The following is a 24,970-nucleotide window of genomic DNA, read 5'->3' as shown; positions in this document are numbered from 1 at the left end:
GTATTCGATCTTACTCAAATAGAGTTTTCCAATTGGAACATTGGAACCTTTCAGTAATTGGAAGACTGAGAGCATCGTATTTTGTTAACAAAGTGATATTTGCGGAACAGTTATGCCAGAAAGACGCAACTTATTGTAACGTAAAACATAAGATATAAAAACGTATTTTATTACTCCCATGACTATCGAATACTTTCACGAGCTATCAAGCCAGGCGCCTATCGCCGTTCGCCCATCTCTACTACCCACTGTCTACAAAGTGGTGTGGGGTGTGGGTACTGCAAAAAGTGGTTTAAATGTTGTTGCCACGGCCAAACTGACGATGCGCCGCGTCCGCTGAGCCTCGTGTCCGCACCCGTGAGATCCGTGATCCCCAGGTCCGAGCTCTGGGCACCCGGAAAACACAACGAGCACAGATTCCGACTGTTTTCGGTTTCGTTTTCAGTTGGTTTGCATAGGCAGACCAGGCAAACAAACAAACAAACACATAGAAGCATCGGGCTTATACTATACCAACGCGAAAATAGGATAAACGGAAGGCGGAGAAGTAGATAGACATCCTCTCGTTCCCTCTGATTGCGAATCAGTTCAGTTCAGCGCGCCATGTCGCAGGTGCTCAGCCCCCACAAACAAGGCGTGGCGGAGGCGGACGGGCTGGACTACACCAACAGCAGCTCAATCATCGAGTTCCTGGCCAAGGAGCAGGACTGCGGCGGAATACTGACCGATCCGGACCCGGAGTCCATATTCCAGGAGGTTAGCCGCCTGTCCGACAGCACGGACATGCGATCCGTGGATGAACTGCTGCAGGAAGCGGAGCGTCTGATCCAACAGCAGTTGCGTCTCGGCGGTATGGCCCCGGAAATGGATGGTTCCGGGCCTCTTGTTCCGCCCAAATCCCTCGTCGGAGAAGCTTCCACCTGTGGTGATGGCTCCTCCTCATCCCCGCAATCCTCGCCGCACAGCAGCATACGGCTGAATACACGCTATACCCATCGCATCGAGCATTTGCCCGCTCCCTTGCCGCCAAAAACCGTCGTAGTCAATGGCAGGAACAGGCCCAGATCCGGTTCCAAATCGTCGGCCTCGCCCACATCCGTGCAGACGCCGCTTGAGAGCAGCAATGGCTGTGGATTTGCCGCCTTCGTGGATAACCTGCCATCGGAGTCGGTCATTTCCGAGGAGTCCACGCCCAAGGACATGGACATGGAGAACCATACGGCGGCCTTGGCGCAGCTACAACTCCAGCTCCAGGATAATACCGATGACGACGAGGATACGGTGAGTTCCAAAGTTAGCTTTTGCAGTTTTATTTCCCAACCATTCTTATTGGTTTGCTTTTGGTCAAGTGCTCTATCTCAGGGAAGTGTAGTGCTTAACATAGTTGAATAAGCTGCTACTGTCTGATTATTTGTTTACTCCGCTCAAATAAATTCTCAATCGTTGTGTAGTAATAAATAGCGTAGATTCGTTTATTGTCCGCCGTACAGGATTCAAAGGATACAGCAGCCCACCCAAAACACACACACTCGCACTCAGTCACCAAATCAGGCATTCAAACCAACATAAATAATCCTTCACGCACACATAGAGATTACACATTACACTAGGTGGGGGTGGGGGGGTGTAAAAAAAAGCGATATAGTTTACCAATTACACCGAGCTTCGGCGGCGAAGATTGGGCGGCATTTAAGCAGCTGAACTGGGGCCAATAGCCTGCGCCACCGTCTCCACCACTGTCCAGCCCTCGAGAGCTGTGTCCTTGATGAAGCGCGGCGGCAGGACAAATCCGTAGGCTCCACGGTCCCTCAGCTCGATGGTGTACACATATTTGACACCCAGCGCGGCACGGCTCCAGTCATCGGATCCACCGCCTGCGATACCCAAAACTTCATGGGTTACTGCTGCCCTGTACGACGTGCCCGTCTTCTGGAGGATTCGCTCCGCAGCCAAACTGCTCACACGCTGCAGAACACTGGCATCCTTGACCTTGACGGCCTTGTAGGCCCACGGATAAACAATCATCTGTCCGTAGCTGTGGAAGGTCAAATACGATTCCAGATTGTACTTTCTCTTGGCCAAAAACTCGGCCACCGCACGCGTTTCCCGCTCCGAAGCTGGCGAGGATCCGCGGTACGTGTCACTGCAGGGATTCGTCGACGAACCATAGCCATTCCAGCCGATGTCGAAGTTCCGATTGAGATCCACACCGCTGCACTGGGCGCGACGCGACGGTGAGCGATTCTTGCGCCACAGACGATTCGTGGTCCGACTGTATTCATAGCCATCGGGATTCATCACCGGCATTATGTACCAGGTGAGGCCGCGAATGTGCGCCGGCTGGTTCTCCCAGTCGGACATCAGCTGGTACAGGATGAAGGTCACCGTCGCGGGGCTGATCCATTCGCGGGCGTGGATGCCGCCGTCGATCCACACCTTCTTGTTCTCGCGGGGATTCTCCGAGATTCTGCGGCGATATATCAAGATTTGCGTTGGATTATTAGGAAGGAGATCAAGTTACGCTAGACGATGGACAATGCCACGGTGCCTAAAAGTAGGCAACCTATTTTGGTAACCGCTGAGAAGTATATGAAATGATTGCATACTTCTGGGCCTTTCGACACCGCAGCTTATGGCACTCTTAAAATTTATAAGAAATATAATCATATAAGCTTATACTGGCACCCCCACCTGAGCACTTTCAGATCGCGACCCTCGGCCGTTTGGCCAATGGTGTATAGTCGCACGATGTTGGGGAACTTGCTGCGGATCTCGCGCATGAAGCTATAGATGGTCTCCAGATCGTGGTAGTCCTTCCAGTGCATGCCGCTCCTGGCGGCCTTCTCTGTGGGTTGAAAACCGTAAACATTCAATAAGATTCCATTCGATAAGATGCTCTTGTAGCACTCCACTTACTTGTTCTGCTTCCGAGAGTGAACGAACTTGACTGAATGCCTTCGAGCAGCTCCTCATCGATCATGGATTGAATGTTGTGGGACAGAATCTGGGGATCCAGGCGATGGGCGGATAGGAAGCTGCGAGCGGCCTTCAGTTGATCCCTGGCAATGGAGATGTCCAGGAACTTGGAGTTCTCCTTCCAGATATTGCCGCCGAACTTCTGCTCCAGCATTTGGCCCACGGGCACACGTTGTTGCATCGCCTCCGAGATGTTGTAGATCCTCCAAAGCTGCGCCTCATCGTATCTTTGGGGTATCTCATTGGCATCCAGCTGGGTGAGATTGGAGGGCAGCTCGTTGGCCGAGCTGGCTGCTGCAGCTGCCACAAGGAGCAGCATCAGCAGTTGAGTTTTTTGCGTCATTTTCGCTTTGTTGCTATCAGCAGGTTGACCTGGAAAAGTGATTCGGTCGGTGGTAATCAGTAAACAGCGAAAAGCCATCAGCACAATGTTATCACGCGTAAAAAGCAGTTTCATTAATTAACTTCTGATCAGTGCTAAAGGAGAAACTGGCCTTGGTAACCAACCCACAGTTATTGGTCAAACATTAGTTAGCATCTAACGTGGCTTTAATAGGATGAATACAATGTGTGTCACGATTTTCATATTGTTATTTATGGCATCTATTAAGCCGCTAGTTGCTACCAACAAATGGTAATGTCCATTGCCAGTTGATTGCTAAACTCTAAAGGTTAAAATAGTACACGCTTGTTTGGTTTGCAATAAAATCACGCTATTTATGACCAAAGTGCTTGCCTTTTTCGAGTCACCCGCAGTTGGGGAATAAACAAACCAGTGCCAGTGTTAACTTAGTTTCACTATTATGAATAGAATTTCAATCTAACCTTCTCGCCCATCGATACGCTGGGCGAATGAAATGAAAATAATCATATGTACCTTCAACCAAATCGTTCATGTACCGAGAACTAAATAACAAACGAAACTATGTGCACACTGGGTGCAAACTCCAACTGGTATCGGTGAAAATAATTGTTACAGCAAAAGTTCCTCTAATTACCGGCACACAAAAATAGAACAAAAAAATGTTTCCGTTTTCATTGTTGGTGGTTTTGGGTTATCTAGATGTGTGAATTACACGTAACCCTGTTTTTTGTGTGTGCGCTTGTCATTGCCAATGAAGTAATTAAAATTAGTAGATAGCGTTAATGGTTTTGCAATCTTTTCCATGGAAACACACGTGAGTTTCAGGATCTTTTTGTGCCAAACAGAAATGAATCTAAATGATTTTAAAGGCAAAATGGTAAAATTAATAGTTAATAGCTAATGCTAACGAGATACTTATCAAGGCAACCCAAGTGTTCGAAAACATTTGTATTTCTGTACGTGCATTTGATTTCTAGTATACAACTCAATCACTCAACCAATTTGCATTGTTTTACGGATTCTGATGGCATCGAGCGATCGATCGATTGATCGTTTTGATCGCTTGGATCGTTTGTTGCATTTGAATCGTATGAATCGTTCGATCTGTGAATTCCCTCAGTTCTGAGAAGTTCCGGGGTTTATTGCCTTATTGACTCAATCAGAGTTTCGTGTTTACGTTTCCACTGTTTTGTATGCACAATGATGGATGAGATGGATGGATGTTTCACCTGCGTCTTGGTCACTGGACCCTAAGAACTAGATTATGGGCTTGGGCCTAGAAACTTTTCCTGGTCGTCTTACCGATTTCGAAACGCCGTGTTTAACGCTTCTGTGCTAATTTCCCTGGCCCGTTTTTATTTCTTTTTTTTTTTGAGTTTTTGTAGTTTTTGTTTTCATTTCGGTTTTTTTTTTATGAATGCGTATTTGTATTTTCGTGTTTATTTTCTTTTTATTGCCAGGCAGAAAGTGGCACTTGAATGTTGGGAGGGAGGTGGTCGTCTCCGTTTCTCTGTGTCTCCAAGTCTCTTAGTCTCCGAACCCCGAGAACTGGTTCTCGGATCTCAGATCTCAGATGTCCGATCTCGGGAGTCGAATGTGGAGTACACAGTACAAACACAGTTTCGGATTGGGTTTCGCTTTGTTTCGGTTTCATTTCGCTGCTGTTCACCTCGACCTTCGTGCCCCCCGGTTCTCCTTCCATTAAGTTGTGCGTTTATGCTTGCACTTCATTCCGAAAAGTAAACAGTTTAAGAATCAGATCTTAGATTCAGAGTCTGAATCTGAATACTTCTGTTGAAGTTATAAATATATAAATATATAAAGCCCTATAAGCATCATATAATCGCATCTTTGTTAATATAAACTTCTGTCTGAAATTAAATATATCATTTACATTCAATCATCAAGAGATCGGAAATTATGGAAATTATGAACTATAAAAAATGCATTAGGTTGTTACTAATTGCCTCTTAATTCGTTAACAAAGAGGCGTATAAAAAAGTATATTTCGCGTGAAATTTCTCGCATTTTAGCACTTTCGACGAATGCGAAAGACGGCAACATTTTAAGTTCCTCCGCTGATTGGCCAAATAATTAAAATTCAAAACCTGTTTTGAAACGACGCCGGTGCATTTTGCACTTCCTTGTTCGTTGTAACAGCTTTATTTTTTTTTTTTTAAAGCCTTTCTTTATTCATAATTATTTTCTGAAGTCCTGCATTCTTTGTCAATCTTCAACCCATTCATTTGCAATTCCCCCCTAAATTTTACACAGTCATCCTGCAGTCTGCAGTCTTTTTACGTCTTTTCTTACAGTCTGGCATCCCTGATGTTTTGCAATTCTTTCGGCCGTTTGTAAGAATCACCCCTTTTCTTCGGAAGTCCTCCCTTTTACCTCCACTCCCTTCTCCTCTGAAGCTTTGCACTTCACTTTCTTCCGAATTCTCCTCCACTTCATTTCGTTTGCGTTCTTGCCTTCTTTTTTCCACTTTTGACAAATTAGTTTAGTTTATAGCATTTTCGTTGCGTCTTTCACTTTTTTTTTATATTTTTTTTACTTTGTTTTTGCCTATTCCACTTACGGTTTTTTTTTGATTGCGATTGCTGCGCCTGTTCTTCTTCTTCCTCCAGTTGCCGGCTCTTCGGAAGAGAGTGCACTTTGCGAATATGTGTGTTTTTGTGTGTGTGTGCGCGTGTGTGGGAGAGAGTGTGTCGCTGGGCGAGCTGCAAACTTCGACTAAATGCTGATTGTATGCGCTTCAATTTTATATTGCCGCTCTGTCGGCGCAAGGGAGCCGTTATTCAAAAAAAAAACAAAATTATTTTAAATTTAAAAAATAATAAAAAAAAACGAACACAACAAACGAAACCGAGAATTACAAAACAACAACAGCACCAAAGCCCAAGAGTGTTGTAAATGTTTGCGCTGACCGACGACCGATCTTTAAAGCGATCGTCGCGTAAATGGAAATTGGAAATGGAAACGACAGCGACGCCGGCAGCAAGGCGGCAGCGCAGCTGCAGAGTCGGCGGCAGAGAGCGATGAGGAAGAGTGCCAGAGGGAGAGGGAGCGGGAGCGGGAGAGGGAGCGGGAGAGGTGGAGGAGATCCCCCAGTGCACCACGCACACGCGCTGTCTCTTTCTCTGGCATCTGCATCCCACCATCTCGTGACGTTGGTTTCGGGAGGGGGAGAGGGCGCGAGAGGGAGAGATGGATGGAGAGGGATGGCCCACGCCCACGCCAGCAGCTGTCTCTCTTGCACCCGCGACATTGACACTTTGACTCAGTCACACACATTGAGTTGCACTCGCATGCATTTAACGGTGCATTTCGCACCGGGGACTGTCCACTTGCTGAACATGTCAACTGAACAATGTAAACGGACTCAAATGCATCATTAGTCACGGCTTCAGTTTGAAAAAACCTTTTTTGTTATCCGTAATTTTCTGGAAAATAATGGCCAAGTTGTATTGTTTTTTTTGGAATATCCTACTATACCATTTCCGGTGTTTAAAGATATTCTTTACTGTTCAGTGGTGCTGGTCATGAATCACTGGGGATCAAAGTCGAACAAATTCTTTTGCTGTAACCTGGTATTTCCAAAGATTATATAAATCCCAGTCTTAATCAACTATTTAATTATTAATTAAAATGTTGTAATCTAGCCATAAATTTTTACAAGCGTCTTAAACGTTTTTAATTCATTGCAAGTGGTGGAAATACCCCGTGCATAAAAAGGTAGCGAAGGTGCAAAGTTGTATATCTCGACATTTGAGGCAATCTAATATTCAATCAATCTATCATCATAACCAATAATGATGATTGCTCGTTATGAAACGTCGATCGCATGTAATGGAAATGATAATAAAATGAAAATTCACACTCGACAAGCAAGTTCAAGATATATTGTATATATATGTATATATACATACATATATGTATACACATATTCCCATCTCTTTTTGACTGCAGCTGATTTTTGAACACAAGTGCGATTGTAAATTGCATATTCAATTGTATCACTAACTCAAAATCACCCGCGTGTGTGTGTAAGTGTGTGACGGGGCGATTTTGACCCACTTGGCGAGTTTTACTTTCTTTTGCCTTTGATCAGCTGCCCCGCCCACCTCCGCCCCGCCGCCCACAAATGTTTTTTTTTCGCCGCCAGGCATTATTTATTTTTGATTTGTTTCTGGCTTTTTTCCGGTGTTTCGCTTCATTTTTTTTTATTTCACCTTTTTGTGGTGCCCAGATTTTCACTTTTAACCCTTTTTTCGAGAGTGCGGCCACAATGGTTGGTTTTTTTTTTTTTGGGGCACCTTTCTTGTTTGCTGTCGGTTGATTGTACAGTAAATGCTGGATACACGAAAAGAAATTCGTATATTATCAAAATACCCATCTTATATCCTATTCTTTTGGTGTGAAAACTGCTTGCCGTTCTCTTCTTAGTTTCAGGCCAGGGTCTTTTGTTAATTTTTTCCATACATACATATGACATGTTAATAACAATATAGTTTCGGTTTATTTTCCTTATCGCTCAAATCACTTTCTTCGATAGCTGGCAGCTTTGACTTTGACTTTGGCGTCGGGCGGCGATGGCCGCGGGCCTTTCGCTTAATTTCTATATGCATGCACAAAATAAATCCAATCAAATATGCAACAACAAACAACAAGAAGCAACGAGCAGCAAAAAACAAAAACAACAAAAAATAATAATAAATAAAAAATAAATAAGGCGGCCACGGCTGAAAAACAAAACGTCGTAAGCGATGTGGTTCGAGCTTACTGGTTTATGAAACGCGATTGAAAGTGAAAGTTGGCGCCCTCTCTCTCTCGCGCTAGCGCTCTCTTTCGCTCTCTATTGCCGCCCCCCTCACTCCCAGCTTTCTTTTCCTTTCTTCACTTCACTTTATTCTTGTTGACCAAATTCGCCCCTTGTTTTTTTGATAACTTTACATAAGATCGTTAATGAATAATGGCTTTTACGATATGCGCGATTGCGAAATCTATAATCGAAATTGGCAGCGAATCCAAAACGTGGCCTAAAAGTTTACTGCTTTTTCTCTCTCTGTTGCCACCTTCCAATCCCCCCAAAACAAGGCCCAAAGAGACTCCACAAAGAAAAGGCCCACTCTCTCCGGAGAATTCGATTTTTAGACCGCTTTCTACGCGCGAGCTTTTCCCGACCACTTCAGCCTGAAAGTATGCAGCTGACACAAAATAAATTCAAATTTTTATGGTAAAGGAAATTAGCTAAGAAACTACTATTTATATTCACTAATTTTCCAAATAAATATGTACGAGTTCAATTAAGATCCTGATGCTTTAGGCACTTTTGATCCAGCTTGATCCAACCTGTAGATTAGATTAGATAGTTGAATGTCGCTCCACCCGTTTCCTTTACTCCAATTGCTGAGCAATGGTGCGCAGAAACTCGAAGACCTCCTCGCCGGACTCCACGATGTAGTGCGGCGGCAGCAGGTAGCCATAGCGTCCCTGATCCTTGAGGAACATGTTGAACACCAACTGCGGTTCAATGCGATCCTGCACCCAATCGGCCGAGTTGCCCGGGCGCGCCAACTTCTGGCGATAGCTGGTGCCCGAAGTGTACTCCGCCTGGTTGAGTCGTCGCAGTGCGAGCACTGCCCTCCTTGCTGTCTGCTTGAGATCCCGCTGATTCTCCGTCACGTAGTCCGCATCGCCCCAGGGATACGTGATGGCCTGCCCGTACCCGCCCAGGGACACATAGGCACCCAAATACTCGCGCATTCCGGAGAGGAAACTGCGCACAGCACGACTCTCCGGCTCGGAAAAGCTCTGCGCTCCACGATAGAGATTCTTGCAGGGATTGCTCGTCGATCCGGTGCCATCCCAACCGTAGTCAAAGTTTCGGTCCAAATGAACGCCATAGCAACCACTGGCAGTGTCGTAGCCACGGTTCTTCGTCCACAGGCGATCCGTGTGGCGGGAGTACTGGTAGCCATCGGGATTTGCCAGTGGCAGGAAGTACCAATCGATGCGGCGCATCGCCCTCTCCGCCCTGCTCTGCCTCTGACCCCCACCCTTCGGCCTGCCCCAGAGATGGGTCAGCTTGGATATGGCGTAGGTGAGGGCGGCAGGACTCAACCAATCCCTGGCCTGCAGGCCAGCATCCACGAACACCGCCCAGTTATCGGGATTCCCATTGGAGACCCTGAAAAAGTCATACTCTTCATACTTTTCCAAGTGATCTGATGGCAAACTCACCTGATGACCTCCAGTGGTCGCTTGTTGCGCGTGACCCCAATCTGGATGAGTTCCACATTTTCCTCGTAGGTCTCGAGCAGCGTCTGCAGGAACTGCTTGATGTCCGCCTGATCGTGGTAACGCCGCCAGTTCATCGTTGAACCCGGTACTTCCATCCATGGCAGCGAATTGTTGCGCACGGAATCCAATGGATGTTCCACAGCCGGCACTTCCACGTAGGTCTCATCGATGGCCGTTTCAATGTCGTCGATCATTATATTGTAGCTGTAGCCCACCTGGTCCATGAACTTGCGGGCATCGGCCACGTTGCGTTGCTCGATGAGGATGTCGATGCCATCCTGGTTGATATTCCACACCTCGCTGCCTGAAAGAAGTCGAAAAACGTTAGGAAAGGTCGTAATGCCTTTTTGAATTCGGAATTGGGTTAATGTCATATTCACATTAGTTGGTAGCTTAGATACTTAGATATTTTTGCATATTAAAGACTTAAAGACTGGCATGTTATGATAATATTCATAGAAGTATATGTTTATACCGAAGTGCCTCCAAAAGGCTCTGAGTTCCGGCTGTTCCAGCCGCGTTTCGTGGACCTTCCACAGCTGGAAGCCGTAGTATCGCTGCACCTGGCTGCCATTCCGGTAGCGCCTGTTTATCTGGAACGAGGAGCCCGGCGACAGGAAGTCGAAGCGACGCAGATCCAGCGGCGATAGCCACTGCAAACCCTCCAGCGTGGACTCGTACAGCTCGCTGCTATTGAGGGTCAGCAGGGCGAGGGGCAGGCCGGAGATTCCGGAGATCTCCGGCACGGAGACGCTGCGCCACAGCAGCAGCTTCTGGCCAAGAACCGATCCGATGAGGGCCACAAACGTGAGCGCTTCCAGTGGCGGCATCTTCGAACTGAATATCTAACTGGGTTCTCGTCTTTTTTGGGTTCTGGGCTAGCGGTTCTCTGAATTATGCGAAAACCACAAATTTATGCGTGCGAATGCGTGCTCAGGTGGCCGAGCTGACCTGACCTGACCCGACCCGCCCTGACCCCTCCCAGAACGCGCCTCTCATCGTGACAGACGCGGTCAAGACACTAGCAGCTGGCGATCGATTACAAATGGGTTGTTCGTCATAACTCTGCTAAAAATCGCCATACTGCTAAAAGAAATGCTGTTATGTGCAGTTAGTACCAATACTAACCATCCCATTCACTTTTTGAAAAATGTTGACACATTAATTTTTTTTCAATTTTTTGCATTTTTGGTAAGGGTAACATCGTCAAAATTGGCGAAAAATGGGTCAAATTTCACATGTCAAAGTTGGAATGCAATTCGATTAGGAATTTAATTACGAGCTCAACGAAGTATAACAATCCATGTTTGGATTATTATTGTGAATGTTTTGATCAAAATACTGATAATAACATTCGCAAAAAAAAGAAAAATCGATTTGCGCCAAAATTTCAATATTTACGATTGGTATTTTCTGTATAACTTGACTAAAAATAGTCCGAAAGTGAAAAGAATTACATATTTGTACTCCTAATTACCAATACTAACCAACCAAATCACTTTTTGACCGACTCTGTTAAAAAATTTGTTGGCCAAATTTTCGCATTTTTTGTAAGGGGTGACATCATCAAAATATGCAAAAAATGGCAAAAATTATTTTTTTTAAGATTTGAATGCCAATCGGTTGGAGGTCAAATTGCGAGCTCAAAAAGGTATGGCAATTGATTTTATAACCATTTTTCGCATTGTTATGGCCAAAACACTGCATACGCAAGTGTAAGTGCTAGTAGCTCTAGTTTCGCGGCCGCGAGTGTGCGGGGCTAGGCTTGACAATTTCTCTTCTATTGTTGTGGCATGACAGACATCTTGAAAGCGCCTGCGGGCATTAGTTTTAAACTCACCGAATAAAGCGACCACCTCGTTGAATTGGGCATCCGGCGAAGCCAGCACCTGTCGCTCCTCAGCCACCTCGTCGTCCTCCTCCTCCCGCTCCGCCATGGATGCGCCCCGGGTGGCGTTGAAGTTCAGCTTCCACAGCTGCGCACCGCGGTAGCTCACATAGTTGGCATCCAGGTCGCTGCGCAGCTCCGAGATTCTGCCGCGTTCGGATGGCGAACTCAACGACAAGGGGTGCAGATATCGCAGCAGGTGACCCACACCGCCGCCAAAGAATGGTAACCTCGTTAGCTGACTATCGGTGCGTGCTAAGTCCGTATAGCTGCGGCCGCCCACCTGCTCCCATTTCGCAGTAATTAGTAGCATTAGCGGCAGCCACGCCCACTTCCAGGGTAGGCGTTGCATATTATTGGAATATTCTAGGAATAGTATCGCGAATCTTGTGGTGCGATCGATTGGGCAGTTGGTGCGGATTTAATGCGTTCGCAAATCGATCGGTGAGCCGCAGCCTCCGGCTAACGGTTTTTCGCGTTCTCAATTCTTCGTTCTCCATTCTTCGTTCACCATTCTTCGTTCTCCGTTCTCCATTCTCCGAGCCGCGTTCTTCTCGTCTTCCGATTGCCCAATTAAGGCCAACGCATTTGCATATTGACGAAATGCCGCTGATTTTGATGCTTTTCATTTCGGACTTTTACTTTGGTTGGTTGCCTGTTATACTGTCATACTGGTTGGAAGAAGGCAGCTACCGATTCTTCACACGCAAACTATTAGCATAAATTTGGCTGCTCTCTTTGAGCATATAACATTTACATTTTGTTTGTTTGTTAATTAAAGAATTAACACCTTATTGCCGACAGTTAAAACACTTGTACGTTTTTCTCAATTATATTTAATTTTTTTTTTTCAATTTTAATAAACATTTCAATAAACATTTTTCAGTCTATTTAGATGAGCTTTCTCGTTTTTCTTTTTTGTTGTGTGTGTGTGCTTTTGTGTGTGTTCAATTTGTCTAGTTACAAGTAGAATAAATAAATAAATAAATAGTATTCATATAAATAGAAAAAAAAAAAAATCATTAGGCTGATTTACAAACAAATCGCATTGAGCTAAGTATCCAGACTAGTGGCCACGCCTCCGGCTGCCACTGCTGTTCCTGGCCACCGACTTTCCGCGTCCCTGGGCAATGGCCCTGGCCACGGTATCGGCGAAGGTCACGCCATCCTTGCCATTGTACTGGATGAAGCGGGCGGGCAGGACGAAGCCATAACGTCCGGTGTCGCCCATTTCAATGGTGTAGGCGTACTTGATGCCCGCAATGCCCTTGGCCCAGTCATCGGAGCCGCCGGCGGCCGGGTACAAAGTTGTGGCGGAGGAACCCACCGTATACTTCACGCCCGTCGACTTGGTGATGCTCTGTAACAAAGGGATATAATTAATCAAGAGGCTGAACCTAACATTCGATTTAAGGGACAACTCACCGTTCCCGCCTGTCGCGCCACACGATCCAGATCGGCACGATCCTGGGTCAGCTGGTAGTCGTAGCCCCAAGGATACAGGATGTACTGGCCATAGCTGTGGAACGAGAGGTACGCCTGGAAGGTTTCGCGCGGGAATCCGCTGATGAACTTGGAGATGTAGAAGGTCTCCGGCTCGGAGAAGGCCTTGCTGCCGCGATACGTCTGCGAGCAGGGACTGGCGGAGGTGCCCTTGCCGCCCCACTTGTAGCCAAAGTTACGGTTCAGATCCACTCCGGGACACTGGCGGCCATGGGCGCGCATGTTCTTGCGCCAGAGGCGATCGGTGGTGTGGGAGTATTCGTAGCCATCGGGATTGGCCACCGGATGGATGTACCAGTTGATGCTGCGCATGTGCTCGGGCAGATCCTCCCATCCCTCGACCAGCTGGTTGGCAATGTAGGTGACCGTGGCCGGGCTGATCCACTCGCGTGCATGCATGCCACCATCGATCCAGATGCCAGGATTACGGGCATTGCCATTGGAAATCCTGAGGAAAGAAAACATATATATTATATATATTACATTGCATTAGAGGGTTAGACTCACTTGAGAATCTTCAGTGGTCGCTTCTCCACCGAGTATCCAATGATCTCCGTGGAGCAAATATCCGGATAGGTTTTGGCCATGTAGTCAATGAAGCCATGGATGTCCTCCAGGCGATGGTAGGCCTGCCAGGTGAGGCGATGTCCTGCGGCGAATACAAAATGCAATGCAGATAAATATGATGTACTAACCCCTTTTGGTTCATTCAACTTGCTGCTGTCAATTCACAGCGAGCAAAGGGAACTTGGCACTCGGACCCTCAACTTGAACCCCGAACCCAGAACCCAGAACACAGAACCCTTGGCAGTGAACCCTCAAAGGAGACACCTCCTTGTCTTGGCGTCGTCTGGTGTTCCCCGTTTCGCCGGCTATCGATTAAACAACAGCGTCTTGCAAGGACCTGGCCCCTTTTCTCCGGGTGCGTTCAGGAGTCCAGGAGTTCAGGAGTTCAGGAGTTGGGGCAATGTGGCACGTGGCACGTTCCTATGGCAAAGCCACTTTGCGCTTGATGACTTTTCACACGCCCCTCGCCAAGTGCATTAAATGCTCGTTTGCGGCGACACCTCGCTTCGGTAAAAAGGGGTGGCACCGACCTACCGCCTGTCAATCAAAAGCGCTTACTCCACACACAAAAAAAAAAACAAAAAAATAATAGAAGGTATATATCCTTTGGCACCACGAATAGCGGGTGTATGAGTCAAGACAAACTTCTTAATGACCATAACTTGTACGTTTTCAGGCTTTATAAACACAGTTTTGAGATCTGCGCAAGATTAGTTACACTTACACTTCATTCTGCACTTGATTTAAATTCACTCTTTGATTGCTTTTGTTTTGACTTACCCTTGCGGTTCTGGAGTTCGGCAATCTTTTCCGCTGGGGGATTCTCCTTTTCGATGACTCGCTGCAGATTGTCGATGAGTACGATCCGGGAAAGATTAGCGGCGCGAATGTGGCGCTCGGCGGCGGCCAAAACTTGTGGCTTCAGCAGATAGTCCACCTCCTGCTTGACCTCCTTCCACAGTTGGCCATCTAAACAAGAGATAAGATAGGATTAGCTATTGAAGGTACTAGAGCATTAGATGGGGCACTCACCATATTTGGACTGCAGTTCGTCGGCCATTCGCTTATCCTTGTCGGTCTGGACCACGATGCGCCACACTTGGGCGCCATCATAGCGCCGCAGATGGGCATTGAATGGTGACTCCTCCTCCGTCTTGGGCAGATTCGTTTCCGATGGCTGCTGCTGCTGCTGCAGGAACGAGGCGTTGACGTAGTTCAGCACACTATCCTGCACCTGAATGGGTTGCGATGGCACCTGGGGCTGGGGCACCACCATGGGAATGATGGTGGTCAGCAGGGACGATTCGATGGGCTTGGTTTCCTTCTCTGGCTGCTGGGCTTCCTGCTCCACTTGGACTTCGTTTTGGGTCGAGTCGGATTGGATTTCATCTTGTTGCTTAGATGGGATTTCAGCTGGTACTTCTGCAGTGTTTTCAGCTGTGGTTTCCGCTGGAACTTCAGCGAGAACCTGAACTGGAAGAGAATCAGCAGGGAGTTCAGCTGGAATTTCCATTGGAGTTTCAGCAGGGGTTTCAACAGGAGTTTCAGCTGGGGTTTCAGCTGGGATTTCAGCTGGGATTTCAGCAGGGGTTTCAGCTGGGATTTCAGCAGGGATCTCTGCAGGAATCTCGGCAGGGATCTCAGCAGCAGTTTCTTCTGGTTTCACTTCGGGAATAGCTGGCTGGGTCTCGGCATCATTCTGGACCTCCTCCTCTGGCTTGGCATCTTCCTGTTGCTTGATTTCCTCCACGGGCTTGGATCCTTCAAGTGGCTTAGCCTCCTCCTCAATTTGAACTTCCTCCTCTGGCTTGGCTTCCTCTGGAATTTCAGCAGGAGCAATCTCCGCTTGAACTTGTTGCTCTGGGGCAATCTCGACTGGCTCGTCATTCGAAGGCTGGGCAATAATATCCTGATCCGTTTCATCGGCCAAGGCTGGCTGCTCGGGTTCCTTTTCCTGTTCCTGTTCCTTTACCTTTTCCTGCTCAATTTCTATGGCTTCTGTAACTGGGGACTGTTGGTCCTCGCTTTCCGGCTCCGGTACCTGGTGGTCACTGGCCTCGGCCAATTCTTCGGGCACCAGGTTGTCCATAGCGGCAGTTAGGCCATCTTCAATGCCCTCGACTAGGGTTTCCATCAGGGATGCCTCCGTGGTGTCCACCTCGTTATCACTGACCTTCTCGGCCTCGGCCTCGACTTCGGGTTCCTTTTCTGGCTGGGAATCTGCTTCTGGCTGGGATTCAGCCTCTGGTTGGGCTTCTACTTCAGGCTGGGCTTCCACTTCTGGCTGGGATTCAGGTTCTGATTGAGACTCAGCTTCTGGCTGGGCTTCTACTTCTGGCTGAGGTTCAACCTCTGGCTGAGATTCCACTTCAGGTTGGGCTTCCACTTCTGGCTGGGTTTCAACCTCTGGCTGGGATTCCGTTTCTTGCTGGGACTCTACTTCTGGTTGGGGCTCCATTTCTGGCTGGGATTCCACTTCTGGTTGGGACTCCACTTCTGGCTGGGATTCCACTTCTGGCTGGGATTCCACTTCTGGTTGAGCTTCCACTTCTGGCTGAGCTTCAATCTCTGGCTTCCTCTCTGCCTGTTCACCATCAGATTCTGACTGAGATTCCTCTGGTTGCATCTGTTCCGGCTGAGTTTCCGATGCCTCGGGCACTTGATCATCCATGGCAGCTGCGGATTCCTTTTCCAATTCCTCCACGACACTTTCGGTGGCAGCAGAAGATTCCTCATCCTCTGGCTGTTCATCGTTTAAGGGAACTGGTGCCGATTCGGTGGCTAAGTCCACGGTTTGCTCCAGCTGAGCCTCCTGGCTAGCTGGTTTCATCAGGACCACATGTTCCTCGATGGACTCGGGCTGCTGTTGTTCGTTCTCCGCGTCGTCGTGCTCCGTTTCTGGCTGGGATTCGGCCACCGTAATGTCGCTGGGCAGCTCCATAAGCTGCATGGCCGGGCTGGAATCGCTCTCCAGCGCCAGCATGTCGGAGGATAATGAGCCTGAGGGCTCCGATTCGGGATCGGCTTCAATGGAGTTGCGATTGACGTGCTCGGTGTCTTCCAGTTGGCTGGCCACCGTATCGGGCACCAGCATATACATGTCCGATGAGTCGGCGGATGGAATGGAGGTGAGCTTCATGTCGTCCACGAGAACATCCTGCTGCTGCGGCTGCGGCTGCTGTTGATCCGCTGGCAGCTCGTTCCTCTCGAGTGCCAGGCGATCCAGCGACATGGACGCCACCTGGTTAAAACCAAGGTTAAGGACTAGGAGCAGAGAGCCGATGGTGACTATTCTTTTGGGGGAAATCCCCTCGTTGGCAGTGCTGCCACGCGATCTCGCGTTGTACATCTTAGCGGGATCTGACTGTGAACCGTAATGAGACATGTCCCATTGGTGGAGTGGCGCTTTTATACCAACGCTGGGAAAGTATTGCCATTTCATTTTCGATATTTCTCTCCACGCTGCCACCGCCGCAGTCGGCGTCGCTCTGCCGCCGTCGACGTCGCTGCCCGCTTACACTGGTCATCAAAAAGAGTGGAACTTGTTATGTATGTTAATGTGTGTCTTCCAAGTGTCCGAAGCCCCGTGGCTCTCTTCCTTGTGAGAGACTCTTATGTTAATCCCCCCAGCAAGTGTCATCGGCATAACCATATCTGCCGCCCAGCATTTCAACCATCTTCGAATGCGACAACGATCCCACATTTCCATACCCATACCCATACCATAGACCAGGTCGCCTGGTCGCTCTCGCTTTCTTTCGGGATCGATGCGGCGCATAACACGAAATTGATAATCGAAATATATGTATATATGCACTGCTATAACAGATCAAATGCCACGATAAGCCCCCAAAATTTCTTGAGAAACTCATATAAAGCGGTTAGACTATATCTATAGACTTATAGCTGGCTTAAGAAGCTTATTGAAATAAATAAATATTCTGACTAATTCATACTTATAACTAACACACATAATAGGAGAAGTTGTAATGAGAAAATAAAGTGAAAATCACTGCACACATTTCACCTCTGCAATTAAGCACTGTTGAGCTTCCGATGCCATAAATAACTTTTTCCCAATTAAATATTAAATGTAGCACTCTGCAAGTGCGCAAGTGCCATCAGCTGTCACAATTATCGAGTGATCGACTTTCTATATGCACAGCAAATCATTCTGAAGCTCCATTTCCATATCGATCTCGATCTCGATCTCGATCTCAATCTCGATCTGAATCGCTGAATCAGCGGGGGCCCCAATTGATAAACGATGTCAATTGGCAATGGCGTGTTAACTGCAATGCGTATTGTCATTGCAATCGTTTTTGGAATCGTGCTATATATATATATATATATATATGTAAATATTTATTGAGCAAATGCAGCAGGACGCACCCGTGATTCCTCGGATTTGGCACACGAACTCACACGCTGATCATCATGTGTCTTGCGTGTTGTGCTGGCGCGCTTTTTTAAAAGTTTCCAATTTGCTCATTGACATGATTTCTGAATAAGTTGTTTTGTCGCTTTTTTATTTGCACTCGAATATTGTATATTTGTATTGGTATTACCCACGCTCTGCTCTCTAATCAACCGCACCTCGTTGGCGGGCAAACAATTGCCGGTTCCATCGGTTTGGTTCCATTGCTGTTTTTACCGCGCGCTCCTTTCACTTTATAAGTGGAGTTTATCAAATGACAATTGAGGAAGAGCGAGAGTTCAAGTAATTGCAATCGCCTTCGCTATTGCCATCGCCATTGCCTGGGTCAAGTAGTGAAATTGTCCTAATAGTCAGCCATACATATAGTTGCTTAGGGCAAGTGCCTCTCGATTTGCTTTACCATTTGGCAACCGACTGATAATGAATCTAATAGATGCGTTAATGTTGTGGCGTGAAATGCACAAACTATTGCTAATTGGCAATTTGGTTAACATCCTTATCGATGCCCATACATGTAATAAATCCTATTAAATAAATACGAATTAACTATTAACTATTAAAGTGGCTCAATAGTTAAATAAACTAGCGATCTCTAAACGAAGTAGAACCAATACAAATCAACTACCCCACCACATCATATAGGTTCACACATTTCAAGCTGATTTCCAAGTGGAAAGTGGCAGCTCCATAAAATTCACAAAAGTATGAATGAAGTGAATGGTGCAAACGAGTTGGAGGTGTACGATGCTTTCCAGGTAGATTCTACTACCAGCCTGGCGGAGTCGATGAAAGCGAGAGTGGGCAGCGAATGTCAGTCAATCGCTGGCGGCTAAATGCCGAAAAAGGCCACTTCAAAACCAATGCACACACACACACCAACACACATACGCTCACACACACACACAGATGCCGACGAGCACAGTGGGACAATGGGCAATGTTGGGCGGAGTGGGAGGTTCGGTGCCACGAACTTTCTTTCTTCATCGATATTTCGCTGCTTTTTGTCGAGTGCATTGTTGTTGTTGTTGTTGTTGCCGCTGCTGCTGCTGCACGCCCACATCATCCCAATTATCTCCTTACGCTCACGGGCACCCATAAGACCATAGCACCATGTGCCACTTGACAGTCGATAGCGTTTGACGAGGGTGTTGCTGCCGCGCACAGTGGGCCAAAAGCTAGTTCGTTGCCTAAGTCTTTCGTTTTGGCAACTCACTTTAGGTTTGCAGGCATGAATTTGTTAAATATAACTAATTGTGGGAATACTTTGATTTGATTAAACAGCAACTAGCCAACATTTTACTAATGCCATTTTAAGCACTTGGATCCACTGTCCACTTCGACATAAAGTTGTCATTGTGGCGTGTATTTCTAGTGTACTGTCTTTGTACTTCCACTGGCCTGCTCTGTTTGCCATCTCGCCAGAGGATGGTTGTTGGTGGGGGCACCGAAAGAAACCGCCCAGCGGCGACAAGTATTAAGTATTATTGTTATTCTCGCAACGCGCACCTTCACGGCTCGTTTTGTGGCCCATTAGCGTTGAGCTGCCACACCCCAGGAGCACCTCCCCTGCACTTTCACATGTCCCCGTGGCCGCGACTCATCGAACCTCTTCATCTTTCACGTAGTCTGTAAATGAGACATTAAGTATGGGTCGGGTCTTCAAATTTGCGAGGAAAAACGAAACGCTGTAAAATGCTTTTCTCAATAATAGTTTAGTGGAGCATGAGTTAACTGCAGAAAATGTTGAGGAAATATTTCCTACTTTCCCCAGTATTTATGTTCTACATGTTCGCTTTGCTATTATTTGCAGATGGAGGAGATCACCGAGGCGGAGGTGGACGCCCCCACTTTTTCGCGGCCTGAGGACACTGGCAACTCGGTGAGGAGTCCTCCTGGCAGGCTGTCCAATGGTCAAGGGCAGTCTTACAGCAAGCCCAGTCAGTCCAGTCAGCCCATTCGACCAATGGCCAGCTACAGCGAGAAGGCGGTGGGCAGCTCACCCAAGCGCATGGTCAGCACCTTGACCTCACCCATCGAGCAGATCGCTTGCAGTGTTTCCCGGGAGCATGCGCTCAAGCTGGAGATCGAGCAGCTGCAGGAGCGCCTCAAGGACACCGAGGAGCGACTGGCCTCCGTTCGCCTGCAGAGCGACTCGCTGTCGCAGACGCAGCGTGCGCTCCGGGAGCACAACAGCCGGCTGCAGGAGGAGTCCGAGATGCTCAAGCTGGATGTGCAGCATCTCAATGAGTGCGCCAATGTCTTGAGGGCGGAACTGCAAGCGGCTCGCCGCGATCGTGGTGAGGCGCTCCAAATGCAGCGCTCCCTGCGCGAGGAACTCGAGGAGGCGCACCAGGAGCGGCGGCGAACCGGGGAGGGCAAGGAGAAGGACAGCCGCGTCATTCAGGACCTGCAGCGCCAGTGCCGCGAGATGGAGCGGATACTCATGCGCAAGCATCCGGACTCCGTGTCCGCGCTGATAGGTGCGTTTAGACTAACCTAACACTAATGTTATGTTTTGAACTTTCTGATTCTGGATTTCCTCTCCTCTAGTGGCGTCCAAGAGTCCGGGCATGTGTCCGCTAAACGACCAGGAGAACTTAACCAGTCGCAAGCTGCTGGAGCAGCGCATTGCCCAGCTGGAATCTGATGCCAAGGAGCAGGATCGTAAGGCGCAACAGATTCTGGCCAATGTCCAGGCGCGCTTCAACTCGGTGCAAGCCAAATATGAGACGCACATCGCGGACCTGGAGACGCAGGTTCTTAGGTGGGTCCCAGCTAAGAGGTTGCTCACAAGCACATTGAATTATCAAGGTTTCTTTTGATATCCACAGCCTTCAGGAGATCAACACGAAGCTGAACGAGCAGATAGAATCGCAGGTGCGCACCTTGGATCGCTATATGCAAAAGCGGGCGGATAGGTACTACAACAATTGCACCCAAACGGAGCCATTGGAGGATGATGGATCAGTCGGCGGTGGTCTGAACCACGGAAGAGCTACCCCAGTCAGCTCGACCACAATGGGCACCCAAACACAGGCGGCAAATGGAACGCGGGATCACAGTACCAATACCATTGGCTGCCCCTCGCCGGCGCTCGTGTGCCAGCAGCAACACCTCCATCCAGCGCATGGCCACCTCCATCCACATGCACCGTCCGCAAGCAGCAGCACCAGCAGCACGGCCAATTCCACGCCGAACACGTCGCGTCCGAATTCGAAGCAAAGTGGCGGTCAAAGGCGTTCGCCACTGGTCACCGCCGGCCCCTCCAAGCTGCCCATCTCGCAGTCGGACTCGACGCTCTCACTGCTCAGCCATGGCGGCGGAGGATCCAAGGAGGAGGCACAATTGCTCAGCTCCGTGCGGAGCATGCGCGTCGATCTGGCCATCAAAAACAAGGCAATGCAGCGTCTTACGCGGGAGCTGGATGAATGCAAGAAGACCATACGGAAGCTGCAGCGGGACAGGGAGGCTAGTGGCTCTGGCAGCCAGCCAGGTGAGCATCGATACCCTCCACATTCGAAGTTCACATCCCCTTAGCCATCGCCATCGCCATCCCCATCCTCATACCCATTAAAATCCAAAATCGAATCTAAAAACCCATCCCATAGCCCCTCTCTAATTTCGGTTGTGTTTGTGTCACTCGGTCGCCGATGGATGGCTGGTAATTTATGGACTTTCTCTGCCCGGTCAGCACGTACACTTGGTAGTTCCCCGCTCCTCTGCCCACTGCCCACTGCCTAGTGCCCACTCCTCCTCCTCCTCCCAGGCCCCGCAAGCTGGGGACCCCTCACCGGCACTCCGCTTCTAGAGACCGCAAATAAATTGCTGGAATAAATCATTGTACGGCTGTCGACGCTGTCGGCCTTTTGACCACTTTTTGCACTCGTTTCAAACGGCAATTGCAGCGCAACTAAGCGGCTAAGCGGCCATCGGCCAATGGCCAAGACAAACACGTTTCAGCCAGGCCAAGACGCCTTAACCCACTGATCATCGTGGGTTAAATTCGGGGATCTCAAAAAAGAGCTCTGTAATTGTTTAAAAAAGTATTTATTTTATTTTGAGCTGAAACAATCTTTCCATTGAAACTATTTTTAAAATTTTTGTTTGCTTGTTTATATTTACGAAATATTATTTGCCTGATTTTGGTGCTGTGCTAGGGTTAAAACAAACGGCCAAAACGAAACTGAAGCCACAGCGTCGCAGTTGGAGACACCGAGCGACCGAGAGATACATGTGGATACACGGAGTGGAGGGCGGAGTGGGAGGCCCCATCTCGGGCACTTGGTTATGTCACCTGTGCGGCCTGACGCTTGTTTATTTACCTTTTGTCGATTTGGATTTAAATTTCTTGTTGCTATTGCTATTGCTGTTGCTATTGCTGTTGCTGTTGCGGTGCGGTTGCCATCGAAAAAGAAAATTCGAAAGCGAAAGTCAAAGTCAAAGACGCGGGTTTGTTTTGGCGGCGGGTCGGTGGACGCTGCTGGGGATTCGACTTGGATTGGATCAGGTCTTCTTCGGCCCCATCCTCCTCCTCTTTCTTTCACCCCGCTGCCATCGACGGCGAAATGGACGTTTTATAATGCCATGACTTGTTAGCCCAGCCGCCTCTGTCGTTGGCCAAAACGCTTAGCGTGCTTTTTATTACTTCTTTTTCTGCGTTTTGTGATTATTTTGTATTTTTTATTGTCTCGTTGTATGTGTGTGTGTGTAGTTTGATGCGATGTGCTGTGCGCTTTTTTGTGGCTAATTAATGAGCCGTCGCTCCGTCAAATTTGTTTTGTTAATAATTGTAAATGCCAAAAGCGGACGACGGTAACCGTATAAATAGCATCATCAGCGAGTGTTTTAATTTCGTACGCGCGTGTAAAAAATGTAAATCGCTCTTCATAACTGCCGGATTATGCAATACGATTTTTGTGAAAATTTTGTATACAAAATTTTGGCCACACGCAGCTCAATGAACCCCGCATCTCAGCTTACATAATTGAATTATGCGTATGCGTTATATTAGATTATTACTGATATTTGCCATCTTGTGCTCTTCTAACACATCAGGCAGCAAACTGGATCTGCGGTCCCAGGCCAGCGGCGGATCCCTGCAGAGGCGCTCCAGTGGCTACGATCACCATCACCACAGTGACCACATTCCGGCGGCCACCGAAAGTCAGGCTCTGAAGGAGGCCCAAAACAAGTACCGCCTGCTGGAGGCCGACTATAAAACCCTTCACGACAAGCGGCTGCAGGATGTAAGTGATCACACTACTTAAGTAAACTTATGTAAATTAATGTTTAATACTTGTATTGGGCACACAGCTGAAGACCCTGCAGAGTGCCCACGAAAGGGAACTGGCCTCGTGCAACGAGACTGTGCGGATCCTGCAGCAGCGCCTCAACGAGCGGGAAGAGGCTCTGACCACCCAGAAGCGGCGCAAGGTGCCCGTGGATTACTATGCCCTGAAAGCCAAGGTACAGAAGCCAAAGCATAAGGCATAAAGCATAAAGCTCCCTGAAACAATCAAGATCTATTGCAAGTTCAAGAACATCCAGAAGAAGTCAAGTAGAGCAAATATTGTTTGTTCAATGTAAATGCAAAATAAACTAATCTTTTGGACATAAATATTATTTCAAGGTATCGCTGTTGGAGAGGAGACACTCGGAGCGGGAGGAGAGACTGCATATGCTGGTGGAGGCGCTCAGCAAAGGACGGCTCAATGGTGCACTCGAGGATCTGATGCAGGAGAACAACAACAAGTAGTGGAGTTCAGAGTGTTTAGGATATTACTTAAGCCACATTGCCACATTTAATGCCAGCCAATTCGATTAGAGTCCGTCTAAGCAGAAAACATCCAATGATAAATGATAAATTTTAGCCAGAACAAAAAACAGGGCTTGGTGGTAGCAAAGGGTCCGAGCACTTGCTGCCAGGTTGGATTGCGTTCGCTAAGAAATGGAACTCTAACTGGACGCACCTGCGATTTTCTCAAACCAAATTCGAATGTGTTCAAAGAGGAAACAATAAGTGTATCGAGAAGTGATCAGTTAGCCGGTGGTTGGCTTATTTATAGGCTTAAGATCTTTCCCAACAACAGCTGCAATCCAATCTGGCAACCGAAGGCCAATCGGAATCCATTTCATGCCCTTTGCTCACCAAGGATATTGAAAGAAACAGAAAAGGATTAAAGTTATTGTAGTTCTTAGAGCAGAATGTATTTTAAATATCAGTGTTTTGATGTAGAAATTGAATGGTTTAGACCGCGTTCACACAACTTAGAAAGGGATAGCGATGGAGGTGTGAAAGAGAGCGAGCCAGCTGAATGCTCCATGGAAATGAAAGGGAGAGGCAGCTTGTAAAACGGCAGTTGTACTAGAAATAAGTATTTTATGTATATAGAATATCGAAGTACCGAAATTCGAAGCGATCTCAACATGAATATTATATATTTGATTTAGACGAAAGGTGCTGTACGAGCGCAATTAATTTTACCAACTTAGCAGTCGATTTTTTTTTACCTAACCCAATTATTGTGCGTTTATGAATAGAGAACTTTGAAAAAGTTAAAAACACACTAAGAACCAGGGACCGTAAATACGGGTTATTTATACCCTTTCCCAAAACTGACAGAAAATAAATGTATGTCATCAAGTATGACATACTTCAGTACTGGCAATGAAAGAAGATTCTATATATTTCTCAAACAGTAAACGATAAATGTAAAGTTCAACCAGTATTTATTATGTATAACTTTTGTTAAAACTGGCATTATCTTTGGATTCTACATTTTCGAGAGATACGGTCCCTGTTAAGAATTGAATGGAATAGTATAGATCTCCCATAAGTAAAAACTCAAGCAGGCGGACAATTAAGACAAAAACCAAATAAAAATTCCCAGTATTCCAATTCACACCCCTTATGATATTTATTGTCAAA

At 47.5% G+C, this 24,970-nt stretch overlaps 4 protein-coding genes across 6 annotated transcripts; 1 reads left to right on the top strand and 3 right to left on the bottom strand.

Annotated features, from left to right (window-relative positions):
• Positions 1-241: 241 nt before the first annotated feature.
• Positions 242-24,944, top strand: LOC6524099 (centrosomal protein of 162 kDa). 2 transcript variants are annotated; one of them, XR_001453777.3, is made up of 7 exons: positions 242-1,281; positions 19,853-20,522; positions 20,593-20,806; positions 20,874-21,535; positions 23,098-23,288; positions 23,356-23,599; positions 23,672-23,885. XR_001453777.3 is itself a non-coding variant. In XM_002099927.3 (7 exons), the coding sequence occupies exons 1-7, from the start codon at positions 604-606 to the stop codon at positions 23,795-23,797; spliced, it is 2,694 nt and encodes an 897-aa protein (XP_002099963.2). In that variant the 5' UTR covers positions 242-603; the 3' UTR covers positions 23,798-24,944. The 2 variants fall into 2 exon arrangements, 1 of the variants encoding a protein (XP_002099963.2); XM_002099927.3 differs by having other exon boundaries at positions 23,356-23,508; positions 23,672-24,944.
• On the bottom strand, positions 1,447-6,288 carry LOC6524103 (carboxypeptidase B). The gene is made up of 4 exons (XM_002099931.4): positions 5,922-6,288; positions 2,917-3,348; positions 2,692-2,845; positions 1,447-2,467 (listed from the first exon to the last, which is right to left on the bottom strand). The coding sequence occupies exons 2-4, from the start codon at positions 3,317-3,319 to the stop codon at positions 1,690-1,692; spliced, it is 1,335 nt and encodes a 444-aa protein (XP_002099967.1). The 5' UTR covers positions 3,320-3,348; positions 5,922-6,288; the 3' UTR covers positions 1,447-1,689.
• Positions 8,572-11,989, bottom strand: LOC6524102 (carboxypeptidase B). Of its 2 annotated transcripts, XM_002099930.4 has the most exons (4): positions 11,487-11,989; positions 10,122-10,460; positions 9,587-9,950; positions 8,572-9,533 (listed from the first exon to the last, which is right to left on the bottom strand). In XM_002099930.4, exons 1-4 carry the CDS (start codon positions 11,884-11,886, stop codon positions 8,741-8,743), a joined length of 1,896 nt encoding a protein of 631 aa, XP_002099966.2. In that variant the 5' UTR covers positions 11,887-11,989; the 3' UTR covers positions 8,572-8,740. The 2 variants fall into 2 exon arrangements, with proteins under 2 accessions (XP_002099966.2, XP_015045495.1); XM_015190009.2 differs by lacking the exon at positions 10,122-10,460 and having other exon boundaries at positions 11,487-11,983.
• Positions 12,472-16,989, bottom strand: LOC6524100 (cell surface glycoprotein 1). Its single transcript, XM_039372543.1, has 5 exons — positions 14,637-16,989; positions 14,385-14,573; positions 13,545-13,686; positions 12,960-13,485; positions 12,472-12,894 (listed from the first exon to the last, which is right to left on the bottom strand). Exons 1-5 carry the CDS (start codon positions 16,987-16,989, stop codon positions 12,601-12,603), a joined length of 3,504 nt encoding a protein of 1,167 aa, XP_039228477.1. The 3' UTR covers positions 12,472-12,600.
• Positions 24,945-24,970: the final 26 nt, after the last annotated feature.

The sequence above is a fragment of the Drosophila yakuba genome, chromosome X (genome assembly GCF_016746365.2).
Source record: "Drosophila yakuba strain Tai18E2 chromosome X, Prin_Dyak_Tai18E2_2.1, whole genome shotgun sequence".
Classification (NCBI taxonomy): Eukaryota; Metazoa; Arthropoda; class Insecta; order Diptera; family Drosophilidae; genus Drosophila; species Drosophila yakuba.
Note: the sequence above shows the minus strand (reverse complement) of the source record. Positions and strands in the feature narration are given on the sequence as shown.